The sequence below is a fragment of the Mus pahari genome, chromosome 14, assembly GCF_900095145.1.
Source record: "Mus pahari chromosome 14, PAHARI_EIJ_v1.1, whole genome shotgun sequence".
Taxonomy (NCBI): Eukaryota; Metazoa; Chordata; class Mammalia; order Rodentia; family Muridae; genus Mus; species Mus pahari.
In genome coordinates this window covers 50,997,804-51,010,129 of record NC_034603.1, presented here as the reverse complement: position 1 = coordinate 51,010,129, position 12,326 = coordinate 50,997,804, and the positions used below count along the sequence as shown (strand labels likewise).

Sequence of the window (12,326 nt, the reverse complement as noted above, 5' to 3'; positions counted from 1 at the left end):
AAACTTTATATGACCCAGCACAGGGGAAGGTCAGGGCCAAATAGTGGGAGTGGGTGGGTAGGCTGGTAATAGGGAACTTTCGGGACAGCATTTGAAATGTAAATAAATTAAATTAAATTAAATTAAATGTGGTAAGTAGCATAGGAAGAAAAAGGTCATGGGACTGGGGAAGGGGTACAGTGAGACCTTACTTAAAAGAATCTATTTCTGGCAGAGGCCTGAATGAAGCAAATAAACCATGCAGATAGAAGTTGGGAAGGCACACTCTAAACAAGAAAATGTCCAATTTAAAGGCTTCAGAGTAGCAGTGGACCTACTGGCATCCCTGCAGTAGGGGAAGGGGCAGAAGAACAGATGGAGTTAATGAGTAAAAGGAGAGAAGGACGAGTTAGGATATATACGTCAGCTTCTCAGCACAGACAATTATAAATGTACATTCTTTCAGACTGGAACTGTGAGCTTAAAGAGAGAGGGTTTGTGGTTTAACAACAGACAGGCAAGGTTCACCATGGCAGGCTCAGTCCTACGAGCTGCATGCCTTACAAGGAGCTTCAAGTCAAGAGGAAAAAATGTCAAGATATATGTCTCTGTTCTTGCTCCAAGCAGCTTCCTTCCCTCTCCAGTCCTCAGAGTGGTTCCGCAGATTAAACTCGGCCTGTGTTCCACCACTGAGCTATATATTCAGCCCCATGTCCTCATTTATGGAAGGAAAATAAATTAGGAATTTATGTGACCTCTTTCTGCCAAAATATGACTAACAAGTGAACTACTACACTGACCAACCCAGTGACTCTCCAGACACCTTCATTACAAACACTCACTTTTTTCTTCCTCTAGTTAGCCTTTAATAAAATTCCTTTATATAGTATCATTTGGCCATTATAGTATTGATGGCCAAAAATAGCCATCAGTAATTTCACAGGCCTTTTAGTCTAAAGACAGGTCATTTCTCCATATGCTAAACTTAATATGGTTTATTTTTATTCTGTGTGTGTGTGTGTGTGTGTGTGTGTTTTGCATGTACCACATGGGTGCATGGTGATCACAGAGGCCAAAAGAGGGCATCAGATTCCCTGGAACTGGGTTACAGACTGTTGTTGAGCTTCCAGTGGGGGTTGAGAACTGAATCCAGGTCCTTTGCAAGAGCCACTAGTGCTTTTAAGTACTGTGCCATCTCTCCAACCCTCTAAATGCTAACCTCTTACCTTAGCAGTTCTGCAAACCCTATACAACAAACACACACACCTTGGACATCACTCTCTCCTTTCAATGACAGCTATCCATACCTTGGCAGCACCGAGAGACTGTAGCTATCACATCTTAACTATCACAACACCAATGCTCAGGGATGAAGGAAGGGAACCTCCTGTCTGCTGCCTGCTGCCTGCTGCCTGCTGAGAGCTTAGTGTTGAACCCAGGGGTTTTATTCATGTTACCAATAAGCCACACCTCCAGCTGCTGTTAAACTTTAAAACAGGGGCTAGCAGATGGTGCAGATTAAGGACACCTGCCATACACAACCTGAGTTAAGTCTCCAGACCCACGTGGTAAAAGGAGATAACCAACTTGTGCAAATTGTTTTCAGATCTCTCCACATGCACTGCACATTCATACTGTAGAAGGCAAAAAGGTTCCTGTGCTCACAGATAAGCACCAGGAGAACCAGGAATGTTAAACATACCCGTTCCTTCAAAGGGAGGAATGCATAACCTGCTGTCCACCCAGAAGGCTGAGAACCAACAGAGTTAATAGCCTGGTGACCTTTGTGCTATCTGTGTGGCCATATTAGATCCTCCTCAACCCTTACCAGGAGCTTTTTTTTCTCAGTCAATCTATAGAAAATGTCACACATGGTTTTGGTGTAGTCCTATCTGATCTTTATTTAGCTCACTTTGTTCCTCAAAACTTATGTATGCTTAATTGTGCACATGGGATTGAGTTATTACTAGTAAAGTTTTCACCAAATTGTGCTGTGCTTAAATATACCTAAAATAAACTACTCAGAAGTTTCAACAACACCAGCTACAGTTCTAACTAGGTTTTCTTCTTAAAATTCTAAGACTGACGACTAACTTTATCAACACTTTCTCTTAAACCAGGCTTTCCTGAAATGGAACAAGAGGGGCAACGAAGGCAGGTGCAGTGATGTACAACTGTAACCCCAAGCTACTCAGGACACTCAGGTAGGACTGGGAGCAACATAGAGAATTTATCTCAAAACAATACGAAAACATAAATAAAAGTAAAAACGAGTTCAGACTAGGCATATTTTCATTACATGCCCCCATGATTTTCACTCCGTGTACCTTGATTTAGAAAGAAACTTACTCTATAAAATCTACAGTTGGTACCTACAGAGATGCTAAAGGAAGATATATTTCAAACAAACAAAAACCCAACTATCTTTATATAGAATTTCACAAAGACAGAAGCAGAACATTTTAGGATAGTAAACACTGATGTATGAATCTGCAGACACTCACCATTGCCAGTACAGTATGAATTCTACCAGAAACAGACAAGCTTTGAAATAGAAAAGAGTAAAGGCTATTCCTCTAACTCTAAGATGTTATATTCTCACTATGAAAGGAACCTGGGTTTTGTGCGTGTTAGACAAGAGCTCTGCTACTGAGATACAGTCTGAGCCGCACAACTGTACAGTTTCTAAACATGTGGGTTCATAGGGCTTTTCTAAGCATCTTCTACTTGTTCTATGTGTATGTTTTGTTTTTGTTTTTAGGGGGTGGAAATTTATCCCCATGTCTCAAACGAGACAGGCAGAGTTATATCAATAGGCATACCCCAAGCCCTCAAGTTTTATCTCAATATATAATGATTTTCATATTATGAAGCCTGCATAACCCATGCATTTAAAAAGTAAAAAAAAAAAAATCTTATCTTATAAAACATAATGCAAAACATAAGAGAGTGGAGTAAGTAAGTCCAAGTGTGCATGCGACTCTGACTCTAACAGACTTTTAGTCCCGCTCAGGAAAATCCCAATGTTCTCCTGAACTCGAACCTCTAATGTACATTAAAGCTTTGTGTGAGTGAAGATTGTTCAGAATAACAAGAACAGAGGGACTATAAAGAGGTTACCTGCTTTGTACTGAAACTTCAAAGTTCTCTAGATGCATAAAGATCGTATAGTTAAAGCTATTTTCAACCATGCAACAAATGAGACGATTCAATTGGATTTCACTTTCTATTAGTCACTCGTAATTTATAATTATGATGGAAGATGGTATGATTATAACAAACAAAAGTCTACTACAGATTTCTACTCATGTAGATATTTTAAATTTTGAAAAAGAATTCCTTATCCTTTGCTCCAGGTCTTAGCATGGGCTCTGTCCCCATGAACAACAGCCTCACAAGGAGCTTCCTCATTGTGCGAGCTTGGTGTTCTGAGAACTGAGCTCTGTATTCAGCAACAACTGTCTCCCAACACTGCTGGCAGATTTCTAATCTAGCAGAGCGCCTAGACGCATGAGAATATAGTGTTACTGCCTATTGCTCACATGTAGTCATTCAGGGGGCAACTGCTGTAACATATGTGCTGCTTGGGTTTTGTCAATCTGACACAAATCTATACATATCTGAGAAGAGAGATAAGAAGTTAAGAACATGCCTCCAAAAGAGTGGCCTGTGGGTAGGCCAGTGGGGGCATTTTCTTAATTAGTGATTGAAGTGGGAGAACCCTTATGGGTTATGTCATCCCTGGGTAGGTGGTCCTGGGGATATAAGAAATCAGGCTAATAGGCCAGAGGTGGTGGTGGTGCACACCTTTAATCCCAGTACTTGGGAGGCAGTGCAGGAGGATCTCTATGAATCCGATGCTGCTTGTCTACTAGGGAGTTCTAAGACAACCAGGGCTATATAGTGAGACTCTGTCTCAAGGGAGGGGAAAAGAAAAAAGAAAAGAAAAGAAAAGAAAAGAAAAGAAAAGAAAAGAAAAGAAAAGAAAAGAAAAGAAAAGAAGGAAGGAGAGGGAGAGGGGGTGGGGAAAAAGAGGAGGAGAAAGTGGTGGCGGCAAAGAAAGTAGGCTGAGCAAGTGGAGCGAGGCATGAGGGAAGAAGCCAGTCGGCAGCCTTCCACCATGGGCTTCTGCTTTAGTTCCCACCTCTAGGTTCTGCTCTGACTTCTTTCAATGACAAACTGTGATAAGGAACTGTAAGCCATAATAAACCTTATTTTCCCTGTGCTGCTTAGTCTTATGTCAACTTAACACAGCTAGAGTCATTCTGGAAAAAAAGAAACTCAATTGAGAAAACGTTTCCACCAGAGTGGTTTATGGGCAAGCCTGTGGTGCATTTTCTTGACTAATAATTGATACAGGAGATTATAGCTCACGGTGGGCAGTGCCACCTCTATGCTGTTGTTCTGGGTTACTATAAGAAAGCAGGCTTAGCAAGCCATGAGGAACAAGCAAATAAGCAGCACCCTCCATGGCCTCTCCATCAGTTCCTGCCTCCAAGTTCCAGTGATGGACTATGCTATGGAATGACAGGCTGAAATCAATCCTTTCTTCCCCAAGTTGCTTTTCATTATGGTATTTTATAACACCCGTTGAAATTCTAACTACAGACATGTTCTCACAACAATCTAGTGGTAGGGTATTGGTTAGGAAACAAAACCAAACCAAACCAAACCAAACCAGGACTGTTGACTGTTTATCTTCTCTGAGGGAAGAGAGTATAGATGCTAGGGATCAAGCTCAGAGTCCATGTGCATCAGGCAGGCATTACAGCACTAAAGTCCATCTTTAATCTGAAGCTCAGTTATCCTGTCAAGACACCAAATTTCTCTGATGAAACTGAAGAACACGTGTATAGTCCTGATGTGACAGAAAAAAAATGTACTGAATTAGCCACAGAAATAATCTATTATTGGTTAGGAAAGTATTTTCAATTTTTCATAATTAAGACCCCATTTCCTTACATGATGCTTCTGAGACTTGTTAGAGCTGTTTGAGGGTATATAGCCTTGCATCTATTTATGTGACCAGGGCGTATGCACTGTGCCTATGCTAGCCACTCCTAAGTACATGGAATAAGCAGCACCCATGAAGGCTGCATGGAGTCCCCAACTATTGATCATGAAAAGTCAACAAAGCTTTAACTCTGAACTTGTTTGCACTGTGTATCGGTGGGAAAAAAGCTGAAAATGTCAAGGTGGCCTGCTTCATCCAAGGCAATCTGCTGCAAAGGCCTTTCACTTAGAAGCACCCACCAGTCTTTCTGGTACAACAGCTACAGCTGTGGGCTCTCTGAATATGAACGGACAGATGGAAGACAAGAAATACCAGGGACAGGCACCACTGCAACTGATGTCTTAGAAGCTGCAACTACAATGTAGGAGTAACAAGGGACAAATTCTCTTAGGACAATATAGTAATAAAAACCTGATAAAGTCTTAAAGACAAGGGTCAGAAGTGGTGTCCTCTGCAGCTTGTGTTCCATACTTTCTTCCCTCATCACAAGTAATGGATGCTGTCTTATTTTAGGACACGCAAGGAAAAAGAATCAAGAGACACACATTCATTTCTTCCCCTAATCAATGCCTTTAGCCTCTTATCTAACAGTTTAAGATTAAGAGACAACAGGTAAAAAGATAAAACTGTAAACAGAAACTTTCTGATTAGTTCTTTAGCCACAGATTTGTCTCAAAGGTGAGTCTATATAGAAGGAAAACAAGAACTTAAAACATTTCACTTCCTTATTTGTCTTTGCGTGTGTGTGTGTTTATGCCCGTGTACCACAGTGTATGTGTGGAGGGCAGAGGCACTGGCAGGAGTTTGTTCTCTTCTCCATTTGGTGGGTTCCAGGACCAAGCTTAGGTTTATCTGGAGGCTTCAAGTACCTTTACTGGCTGAACCATCTTGCTGGCTCACAAAGAATTTTTAAGAAGGTGTAATCAGTCTTTGAAGCAAAGACAGAAATATAAACTACATTAAGGCTGAGGATGTGGTTGAGTGGGCAGAGTGTTTGCCTTGGATTCACAAAGCCCTGGATTCAATTCCCAGCACCACACAAAGAAGTGGTAGCATCAGCCTGTAAATTCAGATGTTCAAGGTCATCTTCAGCTACATAACTAGAAGCCAGTCTGAAACACATCAACACTGCTATAACTAAAGGATAATAAAACATTTTATAGTCATAGATCCACAAAGGAAGGGAAAACATAAGAGTAGTAAAATCTTAATGGAAAATACACAGATTGGTGGAAATACCATAGGATTCCTAAATGCTTAGGACTTGCAGCACCCTGGGCTTGTATGGCCATTTAAAAGAGGAGATGAGGATGGAGAGGGTGGGAATGCAGTCTGCCTGGCCAGTAAGGCTCTGAGTTCAACCCACAGCAAAGCTCTATTAAGTAAAGAAAAGAGGATGCTGGGCAGAAGTGGTGCATGCCTTCAATCCCAACAGAGGCAGAGGTAGGGGATCTCTGAGTTCGAGGTCAGCCTGGTCTAGAGTCAGTTCCAGGACAGCCAGGGCTATACAGAGAGACCCTGCCTCAAACAACAACAACAACAACAACAACAAACAAAAAACCAAACCAAACCAACAACAAAACAGAACCTAACCAAAACAAAAAACCAAACCAACCCAACCCAAAAAACAAAACCCCTCAAACCAAACAACAACAAAAAAGGATTAAGATGCTATCAATAGGCCTAGATTTCCATTCCTTTCCATACTGGTAGATGTTACCTCTGTGTAAAACGGAAGATTAATTCCTTCAAAGAGGATAAGGCAGTTGAGGGTTGGTAGGTTCAGTGACCTTACACAGACTGAATGCTAAGACTCTTACTCTCTCTCGCTCACCTTTCCCAAGTTCCCAGCTTCCAAATGGCTTGCAGAGTCTTTACAGTACTCTCAGTTTATGTAAGGACTTTCAACAAAGACTCAAGAAGTTCAAGAAAAAGGACATAGTTTTGTTTTTTTTTTTAAAGATTTATTTATTTATTATATGTAAGTACACTGTAGCTGTCTTCAGACACTCCAGAAGAGGGTGTCAGATCTCGTTACGGGTGGTTGTGAGCCACCATGTGGTTGCTGGGATTTGAACTCTGGACCTTCGGAAGAGCAGTCGGGTGCTCTTACCCACTGAGCCATCTCACCAGCCCAAGGACATAGTTTTTTAAAAAGTCCATAGAAATCATCTGATTTTTAAGAACAGAAAAAGAAAACCAAGCCCTTCCTGCAACAACCGCCTCAATGACCTGAGAGATGATTTCAAAGGCATAATTAGAGTTCTAGGAGAGAAAAGCCATAACAGGGCAGGGAATAAGTAGAGTAAGACAGAACTTTTCCAAATTTGAGAAAAGTATCAGCTCACTGATTCCAGCTGCTCTCTGTGCTCCAGGTCACATGAGTGTGAGACAGAGGATGGAGTGTGCAGGAGGTTGTAGAGACACTCTAGAGCACCACCCAGCCCAGCAACTATTAGCCACACGCGGTTTTGCATGTAGTAGAGAAATGGAAATGTTTACCTAATTTTAATCCCAGTTTATACAACCACATGTAGGCTAATGGCTACGATATTATAACAGCACAACTGAAGAGGGTTGGGGATGTGACTCTGTCCTACAGCACTAGCACTGCCTTAGCATGGTACAAATTCTCAGTTTGATCACTCCCCAAACACAACAAACAACACGGCAAAGAATCTTAAAGAAATAGCAATTACCCTCTCTAAGAGAAGGCCAGATCTGAGTTTTTCCTGTAGGATTCAACCACTTTGGCCCAAGCTAATCTGAAGCTCACTACGTAGGCAAGGCTAGTCTTACACTTGCTGCAATCCTTTTGCCTAACTCTCTCACCAGAGCTGGGATTATAGACATCATGCCCAACCCCAGATGACTCTGTACTATACTTATAAATCTCTGGTAAAAAGCATCCTGGAAGGATGATGTTATCAATAGTCTCATGTATAGAACAGAGAAAAAGGAAGCATGCTGCTATGGGAACCCATGAGCATGTTGTAACCCAACTGTCTCTGCGCAGGCTCTGACTTGAAGCAGTTACTTGCCAGTGAGTATTCTGAGAAAATGTTTCTAAGCAACTAACAATGTGAAATGAAAAACAATGACACTGGAGTCAATTAAACACATTTAGAGAAAATTTATTTAGATCCTTGTTAAGGTTTTGTTTTATTTAAATACAGGGAATAATTTTCCCTTTTTAGTAATGTAATTATCTAATATGAATAAACTCAAAAGAATTCCACAATGCAGCAAATTTTATTCTGTATGCTACGTACAAGCTGGACTTTTAAGCTGGTATGTGTGTGTTGCTGTGGGTCAAACCTAGACCTCTACACACTGCAGGCAAGCACTGTTGCCATTAAGCTGTATCCGCAGCCTCCCAAAAGCTTCTCAGATCAACAGTGGAAGGGCAGTAACACCATTCTAGGTTCAGATCTCTACTAGAGATTTCATTCCTGTAACTGCAGCATAATCTGCTTTCTATTTTAAGAAAACTGGGGCTGGAGAGATAGCTCAGTCAATAAAGTCTTGCTTTATTTAAAACAAAAACAAAAATGGTGGAAAACGCTTTTAATACCAGCAGTGGGGAGACAGGCAAAGAGAGGCAGATCCCTAGGGCTCGCTGGTCACCTAACTTAATCTGCTTAGTGACCTCCAGGCCAGTAAGAGACCATCTTCTAAAAAAAGGTAGGCTTTTGAGGAAGGACACCAGGGGTGGACCTCTGGCCAACACACACAGAGGAACAGCAGCAGGTCTAGGAGATTGCTCAGTTAGTAAAGTGCCTGATGTGGATGAGTTCCTGAGTTTGAGTCTTAGCAGCTACATAAAAACGCCAGTTATGGTGGTATGTATCTATAACTCCAGCACTTTGAAAGTTAAGAAGAGAGATACCTGGAGCTCATTACTCTACAAAACCAGCTGAATTAACAAATTCCAGGTAAGATCCTATCTCAAAAGATAAGGTGGACAGATGCTAACCAACTGGCCTCCGTATCCACGTGCACACATGTATGCATATATGGACCCACCATACTCAAAGACATGTGAAGGAGTGGTGGTGGTTTTTTTTTTTTTTTTTTTTTGGCTTTTTTCGAGACAGGGTTTCTCTGTGTAGCCTTAGCTGTCCTGGCTGTAGACCAAGCTGGCCTCGAACTCAGAAATCCACCTGCTTCTGCCTCCCAAGTGCTGGGATTAAAGGCGTGCGCCACCACGCCCGGCGGTGGTGTATTTTTAGCTTATACTATTTTATACTGTAACAAAGGACAGTTTACTATGCATTTTAATGAAAACTTTTGTAGCTGCATTATATTATATTTGGGCTATCTAGTCTGAGTTCAATTCTGACTTTTGTCCCCATGGGGACAGGGGAGGAATGGGAGCTCTAAGCTCTGCGGTCCTCCTCGCACCTCAGCTATTTGTTTGCTTCCTTCTCCCAGCAGACATTCAGTGTTCAAAAGGATAAAAGCTTTTCTTTTTTTAAGGTTTTGTTTATCTTTACCACTGAGAAATGCCAATTAATAAGAAAGTCACGATTATGCTATTCCTGAGAGAAAAGAGCCCAAGAGGAAAACTTGAAGAATCAGTAGTTTGACTATAAATGGAATTAGGGGTGGGGGTAGGCTGTGCTTGCTAGGCAAGTGATAGTCCCAATCTCTTCAGACTCAAAGTTTTACAGGCTATTTCTTAAAAAACAAAACAAAACAAAAAAATGCATTTAATTTTATTTTATGTGTATTGGCATGAAGGTGTCAAATTCCCCTGGAACTTGAGTTACAGATGGTTGTGAGCTGCCATGTGGGTGCTAGGAATTGAATCTGGTTCTCTGGAAGAACAGTCAGTGCTCTTAACCGCTGAGCCATCTCTCCAGCCCCTACAGACTGATTTTTTACAACAGCACACGTGAGAAAACTAACTTATTAGTCCCAATATTGTATATCAGTATCTTCAAGGGAGATCTTTAGAATAAGATCCACCTTCTTTTAGGAGGGTCCCCCTCTGGGATTCAGTAAATTAGAAATGCAGACAGGAAAGTAAACTAACAGTCTTTTGTTTTGTTTTAAGAACTGAAAACTTGTCCTAGTTTCTGTGACCCAAATATCCTTCCTACTTCTGCAGGAAAGCATTCATGCATGCATGCCAACCGTCGCAGACACCATGCTCGGGGCTGAACGGGCCAATGGGAGGTCAGCCTCCAGGAAAAGAGAACAGCTGCAGATCTGGGTTAGCTTCTTGAAAGCTGTGAGCTGGAAACGCTCCTCAGCATAGGACTTTCCTCGCAGAAACAGCCAGTTCTATCTACGGAGTAACCCTAGACTTCTCTTTCTAGTCCCAGCCAAGTTACACTCTGACTCACTTGTCTAAAAAATTCTTATTCAGTGCTAAGAAAAGCAGCAATTAACCACTGTGGCAACAAGGTAGTCAGTGAAGTGGCAGACAATTGTGTTGGTATCTAGAGTACTGAAAAATGTTCAGTTCTAAGTTCGACACAGTATCTTGTTTTATCAGCAGTCATATCTCCTGTTGGTATCTCTAGCAATGTGGTCTGGTTTTCTAGACTGGAAAGCACATGGTTAATATTTCTGTTTCACCATATTAAATATATTTCACGGTCTCATTCAAGCTATTCTATCATTTCCATTTCTAGGCAGGGGATAATAACCCTCTGCTAAACCTTACCTCTTCTCTCTGTTCTTAGTTTCACATTTTGACCAAGTGCAAGCTGGGAGTCTATGTGTATGAGCATTTGCCTGCATGCATTTATGTATGTGTACCAAGTGTGCAGTGCCTACAGAAGCCAGCAGACAGTGGTGTCTGACCCACTGGAACTGGAGTTACAGAGATCTGTAAGCTGCTATGTGGGTGCTGAGAACTGAGTCCTGGACCTCTGTCAAATGCAGCCAGTGCTCTTAACCACTCAGTTTCTTCAGCTCTAAGTCTTAAACCAGGCATTGCAGTGCATGCCTATATTCCTACATTGAGAGGGGGTAGGGCCTGGAGGGTCAGAAGTTCAAAGTTATTCTCAGCTACTTGGGGGAGATGCCAAGTTAGGTTAAATATGATCATCTCAAAAAAACAATAAGCTTTAAAATGTTTATTAAGCAAGTAATTTTCTAAGTAACTGCACAGCTTTTTTTTTTTTTGGTTGTTTTGTTTTTTTAAAATTAAAACCAAATTAAAAACTCTTCATCACAGTTATTTCAAACTATTTTGTTACCAACTTTATCACAAGAAAAGAGGTTTTTCCATAGAGGTTTCATGTACTGATTGTGTGTGTGAGTGTGGGTGGGGTAGGTGTCCTTAGCATGCTGAAGTTGAGAAGGGGGTGTGGCCTGGTGGGAAGTGGTAAGGTCACTGGGAATGCTGGCCTTTTGTTGACATACAGTAGTTCTTACGTGAGCCTGTCTTAGAAGTTTTTATTTAAAAGAATCACTGCTCCTGCCTCACCGTTCCCCAATGTTGCCATTATGGTCTTTCCCTGTCACAGATCATCTACCACAATCCTACACATGATACAAGGAAGCCAAAGCATCCTCATCAGAGTGATTAAATGTTGACACCACACACGTACACATAACATCCCAAACTATAAGCTAAATAAGCCTCTTTACGTGGGTATTGTGTTATAGCAATGGAAAAGGAGCTACTGCAGACGGATCACTTTACACATAGGGAGAAATCAGCAATGCATTAATAAACACTCTCCAAGTGAAGAAAACTGACCTGCAAGTTATTCAGGGGTTCCATCTTCATGACTGGGCCCAAGGTGTTAAGAGGCAGAGAGACATCAATGCTCTGGTTTGGCATCAGTGGAGTATGTATGGCCAAGGGAGTGCTTGGGATAACACCAAAGCTAGAGAGAGAGGAAGAACACCCAGACACTCGTCAGGAGTCACACACCTCTGAGTTTGCATGGCTTCTACCACAGTGAAGTAACTTACCGACAACTAAATGGAAGGAACAGCAGGAAGCAGTATGAGTACTGACCTGCTCCAACACCATCTATGCCAGAACTTCTGATTGCTTCCATTACGTGGATTAGAAGAGGGAGAAGGTGTTTATAGGCAGCAACTATTGCTGATGCTAGGATTTTGAGAGATTCTTCTGTGTATCATACTGCTGGAGGGACAGATTCAATGAGTATCTCTCATTCATATATATATATATATATATATATATATATATATATATATATATATACTTTTTTTTCTGTAAATAATCCTTTGAAAAAAGATTTAAGAATCTCCCTCTTGTCTGTGAGTCTATGACAGGAGAATGACAAGGAATGTTCACTTTGTAAACAAAAGTATGAAAAGTTAATGTTATATCACTAGCTTC

At 41.3% G+C, this 12,326-nt stretch overlaps 1 protein-coding gene across 2 annotated transcripts in view; it reads right to left on the bottom strand.

The window, feature by feature from the left end:
- Ap2b1 (adaptor related protein complex 2 subunit beta 1) overlaps positions 1-12,326 on the bottom strand; it is a 106,213-nt gene that overhangs the window by 24,895 nt on the left and 68,992 nt on the right. For both annotated transcript variants that reach the window (XM_029545576.1, XM_029545575.1), the window contains one exon: positions 11,712-11,841. In XM_029545576.1, coding sequence (XP_029401436.1) covers positions 11,712-11,841 — 130 coding nt within the window. The remainder of the gene's footprint in view (positions 1-11,711; positions 11,842-12,326) is intronic.